The 22220-nt window shown below is 55.0% G+C and overlaps 1 protein-coding gene across 1 annotated transcript in view; it reads left to right on the forward strand.

The window, feature by feature from the left end:
• Positions 1-12376: 12376 nt before the first annotated feature.
• The window catches only part of ZFHX3 (zinc finger homeobox 3), a gene marked incomplete at its 5' end in the record, with an annotated part of 96807 nt that continues 86963 nt past the window's right edge, over positions 12377-22220 (forward strand). The window contains 2 exons of the mRNA XM_084270185.1: positions 12377-15086; positions 17175-17671. Of these exons, the coding sequence (XP_084126311.1) occupies positions 12377-15086; positions 17175-17671 (3207 nt within the window). The remainder of the gene's footprint in view (positions 15087-17174; positions 17672-22220) is intronic.

Here is a 22220-nt window from a genome sequence, read left to right on the forward strand (position 1 = left end):
AGGAGGCCGTTCAGCCAGTGATGGGGGGCAGAGGCGTTAAGACCCCTTCATTAGCAGTGCTGAAGTTCAGCATTTCAAGCTGCTGCCTTCAGTAGCCCGCCCACGCAGCGGGGGTCCTGGGGCGACCTGCGGGCTCTGAGCAGCACCTGAAGGGACCCCTTGAAGGGAATTTCGCTTTGGCAGGTGGCTCGCCTTGTAGCTCTGCTGAGAAAGGCTTTTCTGAAGATGAGAGGAAAATTCCCTTAGTGCACCTCCTAATTGTTCATTTAGGAGCAGAACTTTCCTCCAGCTGGGAGGGCTTAGGGCTGCTGTAAAGAGCTAATTAAAGTAAAAGTGATAATGAAAGCGGATGTTTTCAAGAAAAGTAAGTGGTCTTGGTGCCCCAGCCTGCTGTCCCTGGCTTCTCTGCAGGATTGTGAGCTGGTGTCCCAGTGCTGCGCTGCCAGGAGGGCCGGGTGAGGTAGCTGGTCCTGGGTGGCTTTAGCAGAGGGGATGGTTCCTGATGGAGCACAGCGATGTGGCACAGACTTGCGTGGCTTGGGCAGAGCTGCCGGCTTGGAACATGTGCCAGGTGTGGGGATGGGAGCATGCAGGGTCCCTGTGCCGAGCCTGGGACTGCCGGGAGGCTGGGATGTGGAGCAGCGGGGGCTGCTGCTGGCCATGGCGGGGGCTGCTGCCGGCATCGCCGGGGCCTTTGGGCTGATACAGAGCAAGTGATGAATAAGTGGCGCTGCGAGCAGGAGGTGTGATCGTTGCTTGGTGCGCAGCGCTCAGGCCCCTCAGTCCTGCACGCCCCAGCAGCTCCCAGTAGCTGGACTCAGCCTAGTTCCATCCTGGGGGCAGTGGGCTTTGCGGGGGAAGAGAAATCCCCTGTGTCCTGTGCCCCTGCCCTGTGTCCAAGTGAGTAGGGTCAGTGGTGCCCCCAGGCTCTGGCTCCAGACTGTGCCCTGTGGTGTGATGCTGCCGCTCTGCCAAGCGGGTGTAGAGCAAGAGCCTCCTGTGTCAAGGTGGGGGCAGCGTTAGTGCTTCAGACAGAGAAGCCCCTTGCGGGGGCCTTGCAGTGTGAGCAGATGTGGAGCTGGAGTTGGCTGTAAACCATAGAGATTTTTCCCACACCAACGGGTCCCTTGTCTGGGAGGACCTGATGCGCTGCTGCTCGGCGCTGGCTGCCGGTGGACTCTCCTGGCCCTGGCAGGAAGGGAAAGATGGAAGCTGGTCCTGTCTAGGGGTGGTGGGGAGGGGTCTCCTCCCTTGTCTAGGTTTTAGTAAGAAAGGATGATTTTCATCCAGGTTTTGTGCAGAACTACTGGGGAGAGGCTGATAGAGCAGCACCAGGCCTCAGGGATAGGCTTGGTGAGGCTCTGCAACCCGTCACCAGTGCTTGGGGTGAGAGGGCACAAGCTTTAGAAGCTCTTGTCCTGGTGTCCAGCAAGTGAGGCTGCAGTGGCACAGTGTGACGTGTTTGCTGATCAGGGTACCGGTTTGGATCCCGTTCCCATTAACCTCTCAGCTGCTCTGCCAGCGAGCCGCAGAGGTAGAATCCATCCTCACCAGTCTGCTGTGGGAGACGTGTGCATGGGAAGCCCAGCCCAGGAAAAGGATTGACTCAGCAGTGGAAGGGTCAGAGGGCAGTGGGGACGTCTGAGGTTTTGTCTTTTGCCCTGAAGAAGAACTTGGCTTGAGAATCCTTCCCTGACTGTGTGGAGGAAGTGGCAGCTTCTTCAAGGGGAAGGATGCGCCAGGGACTGGGGGGTCGATCAGAACCTGATGAGGCATGAAGAGAAGGAAGAGGAAGAAAGAGTGTTAGGCAGCAGTACCATCTGTGGCTCAATCCCAGCTGAGGCCAGCCCATAGTAAGCTTGCTTGGACTGTTGTAGAGTTTATTTTGCAGATGTCAGCTGGAATTGCTTGGAGAAAGTGACCCAGCTCACGTGAAGGCAGCCAGCCACCACAGAGCAGTCTGCACCGAGTACTGCCCACAGTCCCCAGCATATGGTCCTTCGGGTTAGTGCTGAGATGAAGCTGTCAGCCTTGTCCATACTGGGAGATAATGGGACCCATACCCCATAATTAGTGCCCGTAGAGCTGCTGACAGAGCCCTGGAGCTCCAGCCCTTGTTAAACTCCCTTTGAGCTGTCATGTGGCAGTGGTGGCAACCTGGAGCCCACGTAGGTTGTGGTTTCTGCTCCTGCTGACGGAGGGGTAATCGGTGCTTGTTTGGCAGTTTGCATTTCACTGGCCTTCTGAAGGTCAGTCCAAGCCTGTTCAACTCAGGAGAAGCTTTTTGGTATTTCAGGCAGCTTCAGAGTCCAAATGTTGTCTCACTTTACGCTGGGGGGACAGGTTGCTCGTCTCGCAGGCACGTGGTGGCAGGGTGACAAGCTGCCCTGGGTCACCAGTTTGGACGTGTGGCCTGGTGCTCGTGCACCCAGTGGTACACAGAGGTGGGTCTAATGAGACCCTCTCTGTCCAAGCAGCAGCTCGGGGTTGCTGCTTTGGCACAGCAGAGCATGAGGACCCTCACCAGGGTTCAGAGGGGCTTCAGGCAGCCCATTATGCCCTGGCAGTTCTTATTTTTGTAAAAAGCTCAAGACAGCACTAGGAGCATCTTGCAGGCACCCTGCAATTATCATAATAAACAGTTTTATCATCTGCTTGGCAATCAATAATGTGGCTTATGCTGCTTTAGTATCTCACTGGTATTGATTATCTTAACAACTGTGCTGCGGTCAGCTCCTGTTAACCCGTGCTCAGCTGACAGGCTTGCCTGTCCTGTCCTGCTGCAGGAGGCGAGGGACTCTGTTTCCAGCCTGGGCATGTGCCACAGTGACCCGTGGGACAGGGCCAGCCCCGCTGTTCATCAGGGAGGCACGAGGGTCGGATTTGAATCCAGGAAGGTGGGACGGGGCGCACAGTCGGCGTACGTGGGAATTCAGAATCGAAGGGCTGAACACGATCCCAGCTTGGGCTTGTTGCTGCACAGTGCTTGGTCAGAGGGGTTCCCTGAGCATCGTGTGCCCTGAGACCCCCGCCCATGAAGAAGGGAAGCTCCTTCCTCTGCAGTAAAGCTGTGAGGCTTCCCCAGGACCCGGGCTCCAAACAGGACTGCAGTGGGAGCGAGCACTGGGCATCCCCTCGGCATCTGGTGTGCTGGCTCCTCTCCCCGGCCTGGCCGCAGGGGCCTGGGCTGCGGGGTCGGGCACGTGCGGCGAAGCTCCGCCGATGCCGCCTGCCCAGCTGAGCTGGGGGAGCCACATGCTGCTGCCTGCACCAAAGGCTTCGCTTCAGCTAAGTGAACCCTTGGGGGTGTTTTGACAGCATTGCCTCCGCTTCCGGCAGAGCAGCCAGCGATTAAGGATATCAAGTTAGTGGCTTGCTCCGTTTTGGGAGGAAGAAAGATGAGACTCTGTCTGCATCCAGATGGGACGTTGAGGAAGGATGGGACTTTCTGGGACTGGGGTGTACCTAGATAGTTGGGTCTCGTGGTCCAGTATTTCTCCTAATGGAATTTCCCATCATTTACTGCCCTGCTGATTTCTGATCAATGAAAATAAAATTGCATTGCCTCCTGAGAGGCTCCATGTATGGCTACAGCCTCCAGCTGTGTCAGTTCCGGTAAGATAATCTCATCAGGCGTGCAAGAGGGTAATAGGAAATAAAAATAAAACCCACAATTAGCAAGAGGCCAAGCAGCAGAGTAACGCTTTCAGTCCTGGAGGTCTGGAGAAGTGTGTGTAGTGACTTCCTTCCCCGGCTCCCAAGGTGCTGCGTCCCTCGCAGGTGTGTCGCAACGTGGTCAGAGCCGAGTTCAGCACCCGGTACAGATCCACATGCTTTGAACCCCACGTTTATCTGGGTCTCTGTCAGCTCCCCTGCGTGGTGGTTAAACTTTGACGAGAGGTGTTTGTTCTGAGGTGTATCGGGGATGTAGCAGCTGATAGAGCGGCTGCTTACAGGGGACTGGGAGAGTGTGAACTTGAGACTTTGAGCCGTCGAGCAGCGGGCAGGTATCGATCCCTCTTGGTTACTGCAATCAGAAGGGTTTATTTTGACCAGATAAAGAAATTACTTAGGCTGGAGCTGAAGTTTAGAGCAGGGCACTGTTTTGGTAGCAGATGTTCTGTTTCCCTGAGCGTGGCACCTTGTGGGTCTGCTGAAATCTGCCTACAAGGCACTCCAGGTGGGGAGCATCCCCAGCCAGACGGCAGGTTTCTGTACCTGTTTCAGGGTTCTGGTTTTTTTGGGTTGTCTTCCAGTGATAAGACTGTGACCAGTAAAACTTACTCCATACCAAAACACTCCTGGGTGATCCAAGCACACATCCCAATGACCTTTGCTGTGCGAGAGCAGCGTGTTGTTCAGAGCTCACATACCAGGCGGCCACGGTGTTTGTCGAAGCACGAGCAACGTGGGTACCAAAGGAGGTAAAGCTGCTGAGCTGCTTCTCCTTGTCCAGAGCATCGGCTTTCCTCAGGGGTGGGAAAGAGCAGCTGAGCCAGGGACCAGGCAGAATGTCCATTTCCTAACCAGGACTGGCCCAAAGGGAGCTGTGGCAGCTCTTAGTGGTATGAGCTGCTGGGCAGGCTGCTGGGGGTAAAGGAAAGGAGGGGGAAAGGGAGAGCTTCAGGCTATGGCAAGAAGGTTTGTTCCCCGAGGCACGTGGGGACTTGGGGGGACCATGGAGTCCCCACAGTGGAGCAAGGCTCATTGTCCTCACAGCTCTCTGGTTAGCTCTGGAGTTGGGTTGACATCAGTGCACTGAACATGTGAAGCAGATGCACATGTGGTTCTTTCTGCAACAACAGTGTCTGGGAACAGCTTGTGACAAGAGCTGTCGGGTTTCTGGAGTGAAGGGGTGAGTTGTACAGCAGCAGAATCCCGTGTGTGGCCTTTGGAAACAAACCCAGATGGAAATGCACCCTGAGACTGGTGCCCTGTGTCAGGGCAGAGGCTGGCGCAGGACCTGAACACAGGCTCCGTGCCCTGGGAGCATGGAAATGCCGTGTCGCTCCGGAGCCGAGCAAGGGTCTGTCTGGTTGGTAGGGAGAAACACGACCTATGGTAGTTTACCTCTGCCATGGAGTACTGTGGGTGCAGGGAGTCTCTGAGGAGCACGTGCCTTGCCCCGCTGCTCACTCCAGCCCCTGGCTCTGCTCTGGATTGCTCTCTCCTCAGGGCAGTGCGTTGACATAAATATTTCCGTGTGGTACAGTAGCTGCCTCAAAGGCATCAGCAGACTCGGGATAACAGTTCCTAATGGAACGTGTCTGAAAAGCTGCCTGGATCTTGCAGTGCTCTCCTTGGCTGGGTTTTAGCTGGTGTGAAGGACAGAAGAGGAACCGTGGATAATGCGGGAGGTTCACCTTTTCAAGGGGGCCCTTTCTCTGAAGTTTCATGCCAAGTGCTCGAGCCCTACAGCTTTCAGTCCTGTTTTGTTCAGCGTTTCCTTTGCTTCCTGCTGCTTGAAAAGCTGTTTATGCTAATGATCCTGTGAAGATCTGAGGCGCTGGCTGTGCCCGTGCCTGTGAGCCTGTGTGTCAGAGAGCGCTCGCATTTTCTGTGCCGCTAATGAGCCTGCGCAGTGCGGCGCTTGTTTGTGTTGTCAGCGTGCCAGGCCTGGAGCGCTGTCGCTGCCAAAGGCAAACCCTCCGTGCGGTTGTCTTCCTGCTGGGAGAAGACCGGCCTGTCCTTTTGAGGTGCCTGATAGAGCTTTCCTTTCTGTAGACGAGTGTGTGCTACCTCATCCTCTCCTGGGACCTCGAGTCCTTCAGGATCCACTGGCCAGAATCCCTGGGAAGGGAAAGCACAGGGACTTCCACGGGTCCGTGTGGCATCTGGTTGTTGTCACCTATAAACCGGATTGCAAGGACTTGCAGCCCGGGGCTCCGGCCAACGGGTGTTGGACCCCGTGAGTCAGCATGTCTGGATCCTTCCTCCACCAGCGGGCAGGTCTGGCTTGCTAGTTCCACTGCTCCTGGTGCGATGGCATTGGATGTGGCCATGTGTCCAGCTGGAAACAGTAGTCTGGCACTGAGCAGTGACTGTGGAGAAACTCTTGGAGAAGTCAAAACTGAACTTAGGCTTTTGGTTGGTAAAGCCTAACCACAGAAGAGGAAGAAGACTAGATGTAAAGCTTGTTCAGGATTTGGCAAGACTGATACCTTGTTATGAATACTCTGCAAACCATGTTTGTGGATGAGGCAACTCCACCGTGATCAGGTGTGTGCCAAGACACAACTTGGTCTTGCTTGGAGAGGTGCAAGATGTTACTTGCTGTGTGAAAGGGGGAAATGAGTTTATAATTTCTTCTTTAAAACGTTGAACTTGGCAAATAAATATCAGTATTTTCAGGCTTTGGTTTGGGGGTTTTTGGTTAGAAACTGTGTCAGAGGAATCCCAAGGCACCTGCACTAAAACACTGATGGAAACCCCCGGTTAGAAATCGTTCTTCAAGCTGTGCATCCCCGTTCGCTGTTACACTGAGGTTTTGGCTCGTAAGTACCATCTTATCTTACTGTTTCCAGCCCCGTTGCAGGATCCTCGACACTTCCCTGAGGCTGGCAGGTGCGCTTACTACTTCCTGGCACCTCACTGAACGGGAGGGAGCTGGAATCTCTGTCTTCTGATTTAACTTTGAAGATAAAAGCATTTTCTGAAACTGAGAATTGAAACTGTCTCTGTGTTGCTACCTAGCTTGAGCATCCAGCCCTTGTTGCTTAGGGAATTCTGAAAAGGTATTTCAACTCTAGGAAGTAACTTTCACATGTTTGTGTGGTAACAGCTGCCATATAAATCTCATAAAGTGACAGCCTGCTCATGCAACCTTATCTTACCCTTGTGTGTGACCGTCCTGCTTGGTAAGTGAGGCAGTGTGTGATCATGTAATGAAAGGCAGTATCATAGTGCATATGCATAAAGGAGCCAAATTAAAGTTGCTTTGGCAACATAGGTCCTGTACTTCCTTAATTTTTGAGTTGTGGATCCCAGGGAATGGGTTGTATCGTGCCTTTCCATACGCAGTCTCCTGGGTGCTCTCAGAGCGCCCTGTCACACGCCAGGAGCGGGGAGCGGCACACAAAGCTTTGATGCTCCAGGTGCCTTGTGGCCCCGGCTGGGCATGGAGCTGCCTGGCTTCCCACCCCCTGGGCTTCCTGCTCCCCGGAGCTGTGCACGTACCTGCTCCTGGGGCTCGAGACGTGTACGTGGCGGCTCAGTCACTGCTGGTACGGCCATCCCTGGTTGTTAGGCGGGAAGGAGTGTCCTCGAGGGCCGTGCCTGAGGCAGGAGCTTCTTGGCTGACCTGCCCGTGAGTGGTTGCCGAGCTTGGTCCTTCCAAGGACGTGGTAAAGGGCCAAGCTGAGCAGGTAGGGAGGAGTGTGTGCAGGGCATCCCAGCCAGCCCTTAGTCCTTGGGCTGTCGTCGTCCTCTTGCCTCTGTCCCTTTGCACTTCCCCTGTGTGCTGGAGCCAGCCTGGGCTGGTCTCAGCCGTGCCCAGGGTATTGATCTGCAGACGCCCGCTGGCACAGCAGCTCGGGGTGTGTGTTTACAGAGCTGGAGGCTGCTGCGCAGCTTTCCCCACCAGGAACCACTCCAGTTCAGTTGCTGGCCACAGGCGTTCGCGTGAGCCATGTCCTTTGTGGAGCCAGGGCAGGATGCTGGAGTGCTGGCTGGAGGCCGAGCCTCTGGCTCGCCGGGATGCTGGGAAGGAGCAGCCCGCTCCTCAGGGCTGAGTACTGCTCTCCTGGTGGGGCTGAGCGGGGGGTTGCCGCCGGGTGTCTCCCAGGGTAATGGCCTTGGATGTAATGCATCTGCTTGTATCTTTTCCCTGTCCTCAGCACCCTTTTTTCACGGTGCCATGTGGGTCATTAGCTGAGGGAACAGTTTCTCACTGTCTCTTTCTCCTTTTGTTTTCCTCCTTCCTCATTGCTTCCAGTCTTGGTTTACTGCCAAACAGCCTCTTGTGAAAGGGCCGCCTAATTAACCCTGTGCTAATTAACAATTTAAAATTACACAGCACGGCTGTTCATATTTAATTCTCGGGAAGCCTGGGCAACAGCAGGAACCCCCTCCTCCCTCCCGCTCCCGTCCCTGCCGCCCGCGCTGCTGCTGGGTGTCCCTGGGGGAGGCGGCAGCCCAGTGTCTCGGGCCAGGGGCTGCCCAGGAGCCCCCAGCTCGCCGGGGGAGCAGAGGGTGTTTGTTTAGCACCAGCCACTCCTGGGCAGTGGAAGCGTTGCTGTAAGATGGCAGGTCCATCCCATGGATGGGGCCAGGGGCTGTAGGGAGGTGACAGGGGTTGGGGGCAGACTCCTTGTGTGTTCTGGACCGAGCGTGGCTGCACACCCCTGGCTGTGGTTAGAGAAGCTCTCAGTGCAGGTGTGGGGCACGCAGCACAGAGCTTTGGCTTGCACTGTACTGACCAGAGGTAGCTCGAGGGCTTTGGACCACCGTGGCTGCCACTCCTGCCCCAGTGGAGCTCTCCCTGCCCCATGGTCTGTGCTGCTCCAGCCGGTCCCACATCTACCCAGGGAGGCTGCGAGATGCTGCGACACCGCATGGAAGGAGCAGGGGCTCGGGTGGGCTGCATGCCAGAGGCACATCAAGCAGGTTGGTGAGAGCAGCGGTGGGACACGAAGGCAGGGAAGGGACCGGGGAGAGCCCTTCCCTGCGGCTGGAGCGGTGGGAGCACAGGGAGCCTCCAGCGCACAGACTGTTCTCTCTGTAACTGGAGTTCATTGATTTTACGGGAAACCATGTTTACAGACAGAGTGCTGATCGACCTGACGAGTTGACTTCTGCCTCCTTAAGTAAGAACTACCTTTTCTTATTGACTGGCTGATAAACAGAGCAGAGAGGGCAGGGGGTAGGGAGGGGATGGGAGGTGCACAGCCTGCAGTGGTTGGTCCATCCTCACACACCCTCCTTGTCCTGTTCTGGTCGCTGTGGGGTGGCCTGGGATGGAGGAAGGCACAGGGCCTGTAACAGCCATCTAGTAACTGCATCATGCTCCTGCGTAAAGTCTGCTTTGCTGTAACAAGGAGATTGCCCTTTACAGTTGCAGGAGGTGATTCCTGTGCGAATAGAAACAAGCATCTCTGCACCTCTTCCTCCCTCCGTGTCGTGCTTCAGGAACAGCTCTGGTGATGACCTGAATGGGCAAGAAAAGCTGGGGCCTTGGTCTGTGTCTGTGTTTGAGCGGTGGGCTTTCCCACCCGCCCTAGAAGGGCTCCTCTGTGCTGGGGAGGGAAGATTCCTTAGGAGCAGCACCTCCTGAGCTGGTTTAACCTGGAGTGAGTGGGGGGAGCGATGTTAAAGCAACCCAAGGCAGAAAAGCCCACCAATTAATTGGTGAGCGCTTGCCGGTTTGCCTGGCCTGGCCTGGCCGGGAGGAGAGATTGGCTTTCCTGTCGATAAACAAGTCCCCAGTGCAGCATCAAAGCCGCAGTCCTTTATCAATCGCGGCCTCCTCTTCCCGCATGTTCCTGTAACTTACCAAGCATTTATTACATTGATTTTACAATCAGGCTGTTAACCCTCCCGCCCCATCGGCCCTGCTAACCCTTTTGGCCCAACTGTCAGTCAGGAGTCCTCCTGCCAATCAAGAGTCCTTGACAGTGGAGACGCTCAGCTTGGCGGTGTCCCACGGCGCCTTTCAGGGGGGTGGCTGTGCTGCCAGCAGAGTGCTTTTTGTCTCCGAGCATTTGTGGGGTGCTGCTGTTCCACATTGTGTTTTGATGTCCACATAGGTATACCCAAAACCTCTCTCAGCAGAGGGAATGAGGCTTGGGGAGTTTCTTGTATTACTCGTTTTTTTCGCCCCGTATGAATCTGTGGTGCATGCAGAGGGTGGCAGTGAGGGGCAGAGGGTCTGTCACGTTGTGGAAGGTGGATGTGGAGCCCTGCACAGACGGATCCGGGATGAGTTCAGAGGGATTGTGCAGCTGAGGACAAGCGTTCAGTGGGAGAGGCACGGTGCAAGCCAGAGATGTTACAGTGCTGTGTTCTAGTGTCGTTTAGCAAAGGTCAGCAAAACTGGCTAATGAAGACTGAGCCTTTTGGCAACAGGATTATAGTTCTCTCCTTCCTTACTCCCTTCAGCACACCAGGCTATTTTTATTGCGGATCAAACCACTTTTTATTACTAGTGCAGCCGCAGAGCCAGCTGTGCGTGGCGCAGGGTGGAGGGCAGGTGGGGGCCGGTGATCGCTCTGGATCGATGTGCCCCCAGGTCTGGCTCTGGGCATCCTTGCCACATGTTCTGTGAGAGAGCAACGTGCCCAGGTGCTGGTGCAGCTGCAGCATGCGTGGGGCAGGGGACAGGCAGGGAAAGGGCTTCTGTCCGTCACAGGCACGCTGCTCTGCAGGACCTCGCAAGGGTCTTCTGTGTCTCCTGGGCTCAAATCGAGCACTGGAGCACTGGAAACCCTTTCCAGCTCTGCCTGCAGTCTGTGTCGTTCAGCCAGCAGTGTGGGTTGTCAGAACTCTTACGGTGTCAGAACTCTTAGGAGCCCAGGCTGCTAACAGGACCCGGAGCCTTTGAAGGGAGAGACAGTGAACCCCAGTGCTGGCCGGTCCGTGCACGGGTCTGCTGGGGGTCCTGACTAACAGTCTGCTCTAGCCAGAGCTCCAGCACCATGTGCAGCTCAGGCTGTCTCAGGAGCTGAAGCAGACACTACTTGGAGGGTGCTCAGGTAGGAGCTGCTTGGAGAGAGCTGTGGTAAACGAGAGGGGCTTAAAGAAAGACTTAAAATCATTTGTATCGCTTTAAATATATTACTTAGAGTAAATCCACTGAGTCAGTTTAAGAGTAACAGTATATTGTTAAATTCAGACCTGCCCCAGCCCTCAGGCTGAGGTTCAGGAAAACTCTCCCCAAGCCTGCTTTCAGCACTCCAACAAGCAGAGTGGGGCTTGTGTGCAGCTGGCAGACAGTGAGATGCTGTGGAAGGAGTCCTGCGTGCCACTGATGGCGACAGATCTAGAGCACAAGTCTGCTGTTGGTTCAGATTGTAAAAACCTGGAGAAGTTGGTCTCAGCTTGTACAGTTTTTCCTCAGCTGTTTTCTGTGGGTGTTTTCTCTCTGTCCACCCCAGGAAATCTGTGAGCCACAGGTTAAAAATCACTGTTTCAGCTGAGGTAGTAGTGCTCTAATTTCTGCTGGTGTTCCCTCCCGTGGGGCTGTGCAGGAGCTCTCTGTAGGATGCAGGCTGTAGAAACACGTTTTTGCAGGCAGGACACTTGGTGGGTTTGCAGCTGAACTGGCATCCCAGTCGCTTTGTGGTCAGCATCCCAGCGCAGTCCGTAGCACTGCCTAGTCTCACCAGTCTGTAACCTCTGGAAAGGCACATCCTGCTGGACAGGGCATCCCAGGATCCCAGCCTTAAGAGGTGCTGGCAGAACGCAGCAAATGTGGACGTGATGGGGGTGGGGGGGAGCACGGGTGTCAGCCATGTGCAGCAGCCCTGCTCACCAGCTGCGTGGCAGGTAGTGGAAGATCCTCAGGCCACTTATTTGGAGGAGCAGAAGCAGTGGGAAGGGTTATCCTTGTCTGCTGTAGGACCTGTGTCTGCTCTTTGCCTCCTAGGCTAGTAGGAAGCTGTCTGTGTGCAGGGGCTGTGCCCTGCAAGATCTCTGGGAGCTTCCTGGAGCGTGGTGGGCTGACTGCTCTCTGATCCTGGGGATGGACCCTTGTTGGATCTGGAATTTCCTGTTTGGTTTCTCTCCTGACGTTTCTCCATTTAAACTCTGTCCAGAACACAGCAATTACATCTCCTGTGCATACCAGAGTCACTCTGAAACCTGTGTGAGTTGCTCTGGGCCTCAGGGTGTGTGTGCAGTAGCTCTGGATCCCTGAGCCTCCAATGGGAGGGAATCACCCGGGAATCAGCATCAGGTGTAGGGAGCCAGAGTGCAGCGTACACAGTGTTAAAGCTCCAGCACTCTCCTGCTGTGGTGTCTTAACTCTGCTTCTCTGGAGAGCTTTTCTGTTACCGTTTTCAGGGGGTGGTTTGTTTTCTGAAGACCTGAGGCTCTGGGGGCAGCAGCATGGGCGCTGTGATCTCCCTGCCCCCTCCAGGGAAAGCGGGGGGGTGGGCTTCATCACCTTCAGGCTCACTCGATTCGCCCCTTGCGTTCCTGCTCCCATCACGGGTCCATTGCTCAGTCACAGCGGTGTGTTGCCCAAGGCCGGGATGCCTGTTCCTGGAGCCCATCTTGGGGCACCAGCTCTCGGCCTCCTGTCTAGTCCCAAGGAGCCAGTGGCCTCTGTGGTGGGTGGTCTGTAGGGAACCGTCTCCCCTGACTCATCCACCTTTCTCCTCTCTCTGCCCGCAGGTCCAAGCCGTACCGGGTGCAATGAGCGCTCCGTGCCGGCCCTGCCATGGAAGGCTGTGACTCGCCCGTCATCCCCGGGAAGGACAATGGGTGCGGCATCCCTCAGCACCAGCAATGGACTGATCTCAACAGCGCCCACCTCCCCGACACGGCCGGCAGCATGGAGCAGCCCGCGGTGGAGAGCCGCGGCCCCCTGGACAGCCTGAGGGTCCCTTTCCCCGAGTGCGTCCCCGAGAGCAGCGCCGCGGCCGGCCCCGGCACCGAGCCCGCCGGCAAGGAGGTGAGCTGCGGGCAGTGCGCCGCCTCCTTCGCCGGCCTGCAGAGCTACATGGAGCACCGCTGCGCCGGCACCCGCCCGCCCCCGCCGCTGAGGGGGGAGAGCGGGAGCGAGAGCAGCGAGGACGGGGAGGAGGAGAGCGACGTGGAGAACCTGGCCGGCGAGATCGTCTACCAGCCGGACGGCTCGGCCTACATCGTGGAGAGCCTCAGCCAGCTGGTGCAGAGCGGGGCCGCCTGCGGCAGCGGCAGCGGGGCTCTCCCCTCGCTGCTCCCGAACTCTCTGCCCAAGCAGGGAGAGCCCTCCGCCACTGCTCCTGTCTACCCACAGATCATCAACACCTTCCACATAGCCTCATCCTTCGGGAAGTGGTTTGAGGGCTCAGACCAGGCCTTCCCGAATACCTCAGCCCTGGCGGGCATCAGCCCCGTCCTGCACAGCTTCCGCGTCTTCGATGTGCGACACAAAAGCAACAAGGATTACCTGAACAGCGACGGTTCTGCCAAAAGCTCCTGCGTATCCAAAGATGTTCCCAACAATGTGGACCTGTCCAAATTCGATGGCTTTGTGCTCTATGGGAAGAGGAAGCCTATCCTGATGTGTTTCTTGTGCAAGCTCTCCTTTGGGTATGTCCGCTCGTTCGTGACCCACGCGGTGCACGACCACCGAATGACTCTGAGTGAGGAGGAGCGGAAAATTCTTAGCAATAAGAACATCTCCGCTATCATCCAAGGGATAGGCAAAGACAAGGAACCCCTTGTCAGCTTTCTGGAACCAAAAAACAAAACCTTTCAGCACCCTCTCGTTTCCGCAGCTAACCTCATAGGCCCTGGACACAGTTTTTATGGTAAATTCAGTGGCATTCGCATGGAAGGCGAGCAGGCCCTCCAGGCTGGGGCGGCCGGTGGAGCGGAGCCGTCGCCCGCAGGCGTCCTGGCCCCCGGCGCGCTTCTCAACCTGGGCGGGCTGACCAGCTCGGCCCTGAAGACTCCCATTACCTCAGTCCCCTTGGGCCCGCTGGCTTCCAGTCCCACCAAATCCTCAGAGGGGAAGGACCCTGGGGTGGCAGAGGGGGAGAAGCAAGAGGGGGGCGACCAGGACAGCCTCTCGGAAAAGGCAGAGCCAGTCGAGGAGGTGGAGGAGGAGGAGGAGGAAGAGGTGGAAGAGGAGGAGGAGGAGGAAGAGGAGGAGGAGGAAGAGGAAGAAGACGAGGATGATGAGGGTTGCAAAGGACTGTTTCCGAGCGAGTTGGAGGACGAACTGGAGGACCGGCCCCAGGAGGACGCCGGGGCTGTGGCAGGCGGCAGCAGCAGCAGCAAAAAGGACCTTGCTCTCTCAAACCAAAGCATTTCTAACTCTCCCTTAATGCCTAACGTGCTCCAGACCCTGTCACGGGGCACAGCTTCTACTAGTTCTAATTCTGCTTCTTCCTTTGTCTTTGATGGTGCAAACAGGAGGAATCACTTAAGCTTTAACAATGAGGGCGGCGGAGCCAGCGTGGCAGAGGGCAGCAGGAGGCTGGACTTTATCGATGAAAGTGCCAATAAAGACAATGCCACAGCACCAGAACCAAATGAGAGCACGGAGGGCGAGGACGGGAGCTACATCTCCCATCACCAGCATGCTGGCCCCCTCTGTGAACTTGGGGGTGGGGAGTGCCCCTCGGGGAGCGGCGTGGAGTGCCCAAAGTGCGACACGGTCCTGGGCTCCTCGCGGTCGCTGGGTGGCCACATGACTATGATGCATTCTCGCAACTCGTGTAAGACACTCAAGTGTCCCAAGTGCAATTGGCACTACAAGTACCAGCAGACGCTTGAGGCGCACATGAAGGAGAAACATCCCGAGCCGGGTGGCTCCTGCGTCTACTGCAAGAGTGGGCAGCCACACCCACGGCTGGCACGGGGTGAGAGCTACACCTGTGGTTACAAGCCCTTCCGCTGCGAGGTCTGTAACTACTCCACTACTACCAAAGGCAACCTCAGTATTCATATGCAGTCAGACAAGCATCTCAACAACATGCAAAACCTGCAGAACGGAGGGGGAGAGCAAGTCTTCAGCCACACCGCGGGGGCGGCGGCGGCGGCAGCGGCTGCTGCGGCGGCCGCGGCAGCCAACATCGGTAGCACCTGTGGGGCCCCCTCCCCCACCAAACCAAAAACCAAACCCACGTGGCGGTGCGAGGTGTGCGACTATGAGACCAACGTAGCCAGAAACCTCCGGATTCACATGACCAGTGAGAAGCACATGCACAATATGATGCTGCTTCAGCAGAACATGTCCCAAATCCAACACAACCGGCACCTGGGCCTGGGCAGCCTGCCGTCCCCCGCCGAGGCCGAGCTCTACCAGTACTACCTGGCACAGAACATGAACCTTCCCAACCTGAAGATGGACAGCACTTCCTCAGACACGCAGTTCATGATGGGCGGATTCCAGATAGACCCCACCAATCCCATGGCAACGATGACTCCATCTCTAGGTGAGGCTGAAGGGTGTTCCACTGCACCCAGGTGTAAGGGGAGGGATTGTGTTACCACAGAACCCTTGTGCGTGGGCTGGGCGCTGCGTGGTAAATCCCTTCTTTCTCCCTCTGTATCCTGCTGTGTAGTGCAGCCACAGTGCAGTGAGTTGCCTTTGTGTCAAGGACAGAGACTTACACAGCAGACACCTCTCTGCTGCATGGTCCCAGACTGGTTTTCCTCAGCATGGGAAAAACACCTTGCTTCCATGTCAGTGCATTTTGTGAGGGTTTTGGAGCTGATAAAAGAGCAGATCTGGATTATTGCTGGTGTGTGTTAAATGTGGCTCCTCGTTGTGGAGAGCACCCTTGCTGGGCTGTTTCCTAATGGTTTTTCCTTGATCTGGGAAGGGAGGTGAGTACTTTGGCTGGTGGCTTTGTGCGAGGATCTCATCAGCTGCTGGCCCGGCCAGAGGCAGATGCTGAGTTGGTTTGCTTCCTACTGTGTTGCCCTCAGAAGAAAAGGTAAGTAGGTTTGGAGAGTCCTGGTGATTCAGTGCAAGGAAGGGGTGATGTTTCTCAGCTAAAGAAATGGAGCAGAAACCATTGCTCTGGTGCCAGCATCAGCTGCAGCATTCAAGGCTTGACCAGATGAGAGTTGCTGAACCGGAGGGGAATGGCTAGAGATGATAAAACACTTAAAAATGCCCCACCAGATGTATTTTTCCCAACAAGGAGTGTTCATTGTGTTGGTGTTGGCACGGTGCTTAGTGCTTCAGGGACACACTCCATCCCTGCAGTTCTGTCCAGGGATTAGGGTTGGAGGCGGGTAAAGGCTCAGGTCCCACTAGGTTCCTCCCCAAGCTGCTCCTGTCAGCCAGGGCGGGTGGCAGCCACAGCGTTTGATCTCAGCAGCTCTTCGGGATGAAAGCTGGTTGGGAACAGCCCCCCATGCTTCAGGCCTGGCTGACACTGACTGAAATGACTCCTGTCTGTGTTCCTTCACTGCAGCACCTTGAGAAAGCATGTGAAAAGACATCTGCCTCTCTACCTGCGTTCCTCTGAACTAATCTCCTCGTGCTCCCTAGCCTTGCCCATCCATCAGTGCTGCTGCTCCTGAAGCGCTCCATTTCTGCTTCACTGCTCTCATGCATGCTCTGCTTTCCCTCAGCTCTTCCTAGTGCAGTTCGTTGCTAGTCCAGAAGGACGGGAGGGTCACAGGAGAGCACCACCACACAGTGATAAAAAGAAAAAGAGCAGACAGAGGAACTCAAGTGACTCTAAATTAAAGTAATTCTCATCTTTTCTTTCCCCCTCTGTGGTGTCCCAGCTGGCATCTTTAGCAGGTCAAGGATACAGTCATTTCTGGTGTGTTACTCAGATGTATGGTGTAACTAGCAGTCATTTGCAGTGAGGCTTATGGGGTATGAGAGTGTGGTGTCATCAGTGGTGGGCTTCTCAGAAGGCACCTGTTGGAGCTCATCGCTCCCCCTGACTAAAGCCCAGGGTGCCTGGTGTGAGAGGCCTTGGCTGTGAACGTCTCTGAGCTTGCCTGGAGGCAGCAGGTGAATTGTAGCGTTGGTGGTTGCAGGTCTGGAGCTGGGGTTATGGTGGGAGGACCTTCCCATGTTGGTAAGCACTTGACACGAGCTCAGCTTGTCAGACTCTACTCAGAGGCTGTGAACTTTGCAAGAAGTGAGTGCTTCTCCAGGTAGGGAAACAAAACCAGGATGAAGAGTTAATGCTGTTCTTGAAGTGCCCATGGACACTTTCTGTGTGGGACTAATGAATTCTTTGTCTTCTGAAACCTTTTAGGCAGCAGGGGCTTTCTTGCTGTCGTTGTGGGCAGAGGGTTGGGTACCTCTTCTGGAGGGTGGGTGGCACGGGCTGTCAGTCCTTTGCCAGGCTTACACCCCTGCTGTGATTGCTCCTTTCTTCAGCTGTGGTACTGCCCAGCGGCGCAGGGGAGTGAGTGAGGGGACAGCCGTGCTCATCTTCCACTGTGTTCACAGGTGCAAGAGCTGAGCTGACAGCAGCTCCGCGCTTCTGTTCTGGCAAGTAAAGAATGCATCTTTTCTGACCTCTTTCTCCTGTTTTTCCTCCGTGCAGTGGGTGGAGAGATCCCCCTGGACATGCGGTTAGGTGGTGGACAGCTGGTGTCTGAGGAGCTCATGAACTTGGGTGAGAGTTTCACGCAGACAAACGACCCGTCGCTGAAGCTCTTCCAGTGTGCTGTGTGCAACAAGTTCACTACAGATAACTTGGACATGCTGGGCCTCCACATGAACGTGGAGCGCAGCCTCCCCGAGGACGAGTGGAAGGCGGTGATGGGGGACTCGTACCAGTGCAAGCTGTGCCGCTACAACACGCAGCTCAAGGCAAACTTCCAGCTCCACTGTAAGACGGACAAGCACGTGCAGAAATACCAGCTGGTAGCACACATCAAAGAGGGTGGCAAGGCCAACGAGTGGAGGCTGAAGTGTGTGGCCATTGGGAACCCGGTACATCTGAAATGCAACGCTTGTGACTACTACACCAACAGTCTAGAGAAGCTGCGTCTTCACACGGTGAACTCGAGGCACGAGGCCAGCCTGAAGCTCTATAAGGTAAGGGTTGGCTTTGCTTCATCTTCCTTCATTGCCTGAGTGCTGCAAGAATCTGGTTTGAGCTGCGGTGATTTGTGATCCTTTGGAGACGAGCTGCTCGGGTCTCTGCAGCGGGATACGGTGTCACTCGGTGGCACAGCTCTGCAACCTGTGCTCTGGTCACCGCCGCGGTTCTTAGAGCCTTTGGCTGCTGGGTGTTCGTGTCGGGGTGTGTTAATGGGGCCTTGGGTGTCGTGTAGCGCTGCGTGTAAGAGACACTGTGTGAAAACCCAGCAGTCACTGCTGAAAAGGCTCTGCGGGCAGGTTTTTGCTGTACTTTTGTTGGCTCCTTTCCATAGGGCAGTTTGTTGACCCCTACAAGAGTCTTCATGAGCACTGAAGGCTTGTGCTGTTGTTGGAGCAGCGTGTGCGCCGTGGCAGTGGGAAGGCTGGGTGGGGGAGCAGGGACAGAGGGAGGAAGAGGGCCGCTGTCTCCCTGCTTTTATGCACAGTGTGAGTGAATGCTGGGATCTGGAAGCGGAGTTGCTTAAGGCTGGAAGAGGGAGAAGGCTGGAAGAGATGCCTTTGTGTGCCAGGGGTGTATTCCTGTGCATATGGACAGACTGCAGTTGGAGGCATGGCAGGTTTTCATCCCACGGCAGCGTTTGGCCTGTGACTGCCATCTTGTTTTCCTTTCACACACTCCCCCTCTTCGTTCTGTATCTTCTTTGTAGCCGCCTTCTCTTCCCTGACCTGTTTCTCTTGTTCACAACCCCCCTCCCCTCGCTGGCCGAACCCCGTGGGCTGTAACCCAAGAAGCGCTCCGGATACAGTAAATAGTCCTTTCACTCGTGCAACAGAATTGCTCCAGACGTTTCTATTGATTTTCACTGGACTTAAAGCTTCACCTTTTTCTCTAATCATCCCATAATGGCTTTAGTATGAACAATCAGGTACGAATTGCCATAAATCTAAGCAGCCACATGCCTTCCCTTCACACGTGCAGTCCCGCTCCTCAGCTTCTCATTTCTCTCAGGTTTTTTTTATGTTCTCTCTGTGCTCATCCTTTTCTTCCTGCTTTCCCCCAGACGTGGGGAGATACTTTTATGTATATTTGCACACACACTATATTTTGTTGTTCTTAATTATTTCTTTGAATATTTTTCTTTATGCAATGGGAATTTAAAATGGGACCTTGAGCTGTGCGGTACCCTGCCCACGTGTCAGTGCAGACACGTTACATGTCAAAACTTCTGGATTTCCCTTAGGGCTGAGTAGTTCCAGCAAATTCAGAGCAGAAAGAGAAGGTTTGTCCTGAGCTGTGGTTGTTGGACCCACTGGGACGTGATGGGCAACTGCTTGGAGGAGGAAAAGTGTTCTGCTGAGCTTGCTGCTGAGGCCACGACTGCTGTGACAGTGGCTGTTGTTATCACCAGCTGGGCCCTAGCCTAGCACAGCCGGGTCTGGCTCTGCAAGCAGTCAGGTACACACAAGCCTCTGCTTTCGGAGGTGCAGGAGACTGGAGAGAGTAAAATCGGCTTGCAAGCTGGGGACAGGGCAGTGCTGGTGAGACTCAAAAAGGCCAGCTGGGAAATTGAATCTCCTGTCTGCAGGGTTCAGCTGGGGTACAAGAGAGTTGTTTGAAAACTCTCCTTCAATTTTAACACATAATATTGCTGTCTTAAATGTGCATTGCAAGGGGTTAAGAATTCTTTATCGACACCCTTGTCTGCAGTGGTTTCCCCTGGGGAAGAATCACTCAGGGAACTAGAGTTGAGTCTCTTGGAGGAGGGAGGGGGAAAAAGGGAGGAAGGAAAGAAAGAAAGAAAAACCCCAGCAACCCCACCAAAGCCAGACTGGGGACCAGCCGTAGGTGCTTGTAATGGAGATTCCTGAAATGCTTTTCTTGGATAGGCGAAGTGGTATCGTGGGGTTGTGAGTTCAGGAGGCCTGGGCAGTTCTGGAGTCATTAGTCCTGTGCTCCTGGTCCGAACGCCTTGAAACACGGGACAGGGATCAGCGTGGTCTGGAGCAGCGCAGCCTGTTGTGTGGCCCATGTGTCAGCTTTCTGGTGTGTCTGTGTGAAGCCTGTCGCAGGGACAGCTGGGCTCATGGCATCTCGCTCCAGCGTAGCTGGAATCAGAGCTTGACTTCATGGAAAAACCTGTCTGTGGACCATGCCAGCTCCCGTGCAGCTCCTCCGGCGTGGCTGCAGTGCTGCGTCGCTCTTGATAGCTGGAGAGATGCAGCGGGGGTGGGGGTAGTTCACAGAATGGTTTCTCTTCTCTCAGGCCTTGGTGTGGTCTGCAGTAAATTGAGATTGATTGGATGTTATTTTTCCTCTTGCTAATGTAATCCATTAGCCTGGCACATGCATAATCAGTTTAGAGCACAGTTAACTGGATGTAATCGAGTTCTTCCCTGCCTGCTGGAGAAAATCCTCTCCAGATGCTGCTGGGTGAGAGCACACACTAGGCTTATCACACACAATCCTCCTTATTCTGCTTTTTTGCCATTTTTCTCTTAAATCGCATGTTACCGGCTCCTTGCATTGCCCAAGAGCCACTTCTGTTCGTGCTCCTTGCTGCCTAAAGACGTGGTCTGGAGACACCGTTCGCCTGTAGCCTGGCGAACCTTAAGTCCTCTCCTGCGATGCTTCCAGTGCCGGAGGAGAAGGTCTGGTCTCCTGCTGCCATCTTTGCCCTGCACGTTGCAATAGCTTGCATCAGGCCTCTTCCCGCGGCAGGGATGAGGGGCAGGGATGCTGCAGTGGGGTCTTTGCGTACGACAAGAAACTGGAAAGGTCTGGTAATCTTTCCTTTATTCTTACCTTATCCCTGAACCCCTGCTGTCCCCTAAAATCCTGTGACTGAACTGGAAATCCTGCGGGCAGAAGGCAGCACTTGTGCCTCTCACTGGCACTGCTCATCTCCTTGGTGCAGTTGGTAGTTTTTACGTTCTGAGAAACTGCCTGGAAAGCACAAGCACCGGTGTAATGTGTGTGCTTAAACTAACGAGGGGGAGGGACTGAGCTGAGGTAGACCACGGGTTTGAGGACCCTTCATCTCCTAGCTAGGACAGCCCGATGCATATGGAGAGACTGAGGTGGGGTTGTAGGCAGGTGCTGTGCACACTCTTGACAAGCACAGCCTTACTGCAGCAGCTAAGCCTTCTCTCTCTGTGACCCAGAGGACTAGGCCAGATCTGCTCCGAGCAGCACTCCCCACATCTGGCAGAGGTCAGGCACGAGTTCTTGGCATCTATTGCACAGGTGGAATTTCCAGAAGGAAATAACCTGCTTGAGCAAGAGCCATGTGTGGACATTTCCTGCAACTTCCTGGCAATCTCTAGTTGAAAACCTGCAACTCAGAAGAGGTTTAAACAAAGAACTACTGAAGGAATACGCTGCTGGCCAGGCTGCCAAATGAGTGCAGTCAATGAGTTCATTGAGCGTCTTCCTTTCAGGCTTTCCAAGCGCTGAGTTAACTTTGTAGGGAACGAGGAGCCTGAAGGACAGGGTTGGGGTTACGTGATGGCACACATAGAGGTTCTTTGTTAGCTTGGAGAGGCAGAGTGTGCAGGAACACGACCCCTTCACATCAGTACTCAGATACCAGCAGTGATCAGGCTTCGGGATCTGTGTTGACTTGGAAAGAAATGCAGACAGGCCATTTGCAGGAAAACGGAGGGGCAGTGGAGGGTGGTGGGAGCTCCCAGTTCTGCTGGGGAGCAGCATGTGTCCCGTCCTGCTGCTCGCACAGGCACGGCAGGAGCCTGCGTGTGTCTGGAGAGCAGTGAGGCTGAGCCACAGGAGCGGCTGTGGGAGGCCAAGCTGGGGTTTGGGAGCCAAGCGTTATGGTTCCAGTGGCATCCAGTACATGGGACAGACTGAAACAAGAGGTGTGTGTCCTAGGCAGTGTTAATTGTGGAGCTCTGCTGGGGTTGTTGGTCTGAAACAAAGATACTGATCGAAAAAGCAATTGAGAAAGCTGGTGGAAAGGAAGATAACCCCTGTGGTGTCAGGGAATGGAACATGTAGGAGTGATAGAGGAGTTGGGGTGACAGGGTGCCTTAACTTACTTGACTCCATGAAACACCCTTGACTGCCCAGCAGTGATTGACATCACGCAGTTGAGAAGGGCATCCAGGGCTGTACCTCCAGTGGCAGGAGCAGGATCTGGCTGTGATGTGAGAGGGGAAGCGCAGCAGCCTGCAGTGTAGGGAGTGCAACAGCAGGCAGTTCCCGGCTGCCGCTTCGCGAATGGTGTGAAGCATCATGGCAGCAGCTAAAGGTCTAGAGGCTGTGCATGTCAACTTGAAGAAATGTGCTGGAAGATCCCAAAAAGATTTAACCCCTGATGATGCACACAGGATTGTATGGATTGTACTTACTGAGTGATGATGGTAATGCATTCAAAGTCAATGTCCTGCCACAACAGAAACAGACAGAACATTTACCGCAGGAGTATCCAGATTTGAAGTTAAAACATCCCATAAAATGGGTGAGCTACTGTTAGAGAAATTAGAAGGGGGTGATGTGTGCAGGTCACAGGGGGTTTATTTAAAACCA

The sequence above is a fragment of the Gallinula chloropus genome, assembly GCF_964237585.1.
Source record: "Gallinula chloropus genome assembly, chromosome: 13".
Lineage (NCBI taxonomy): Eukaryota > Metazoa > Chordata > Aves > Gruiformes > Rallidae > Gallinula > Gallinula chloropus.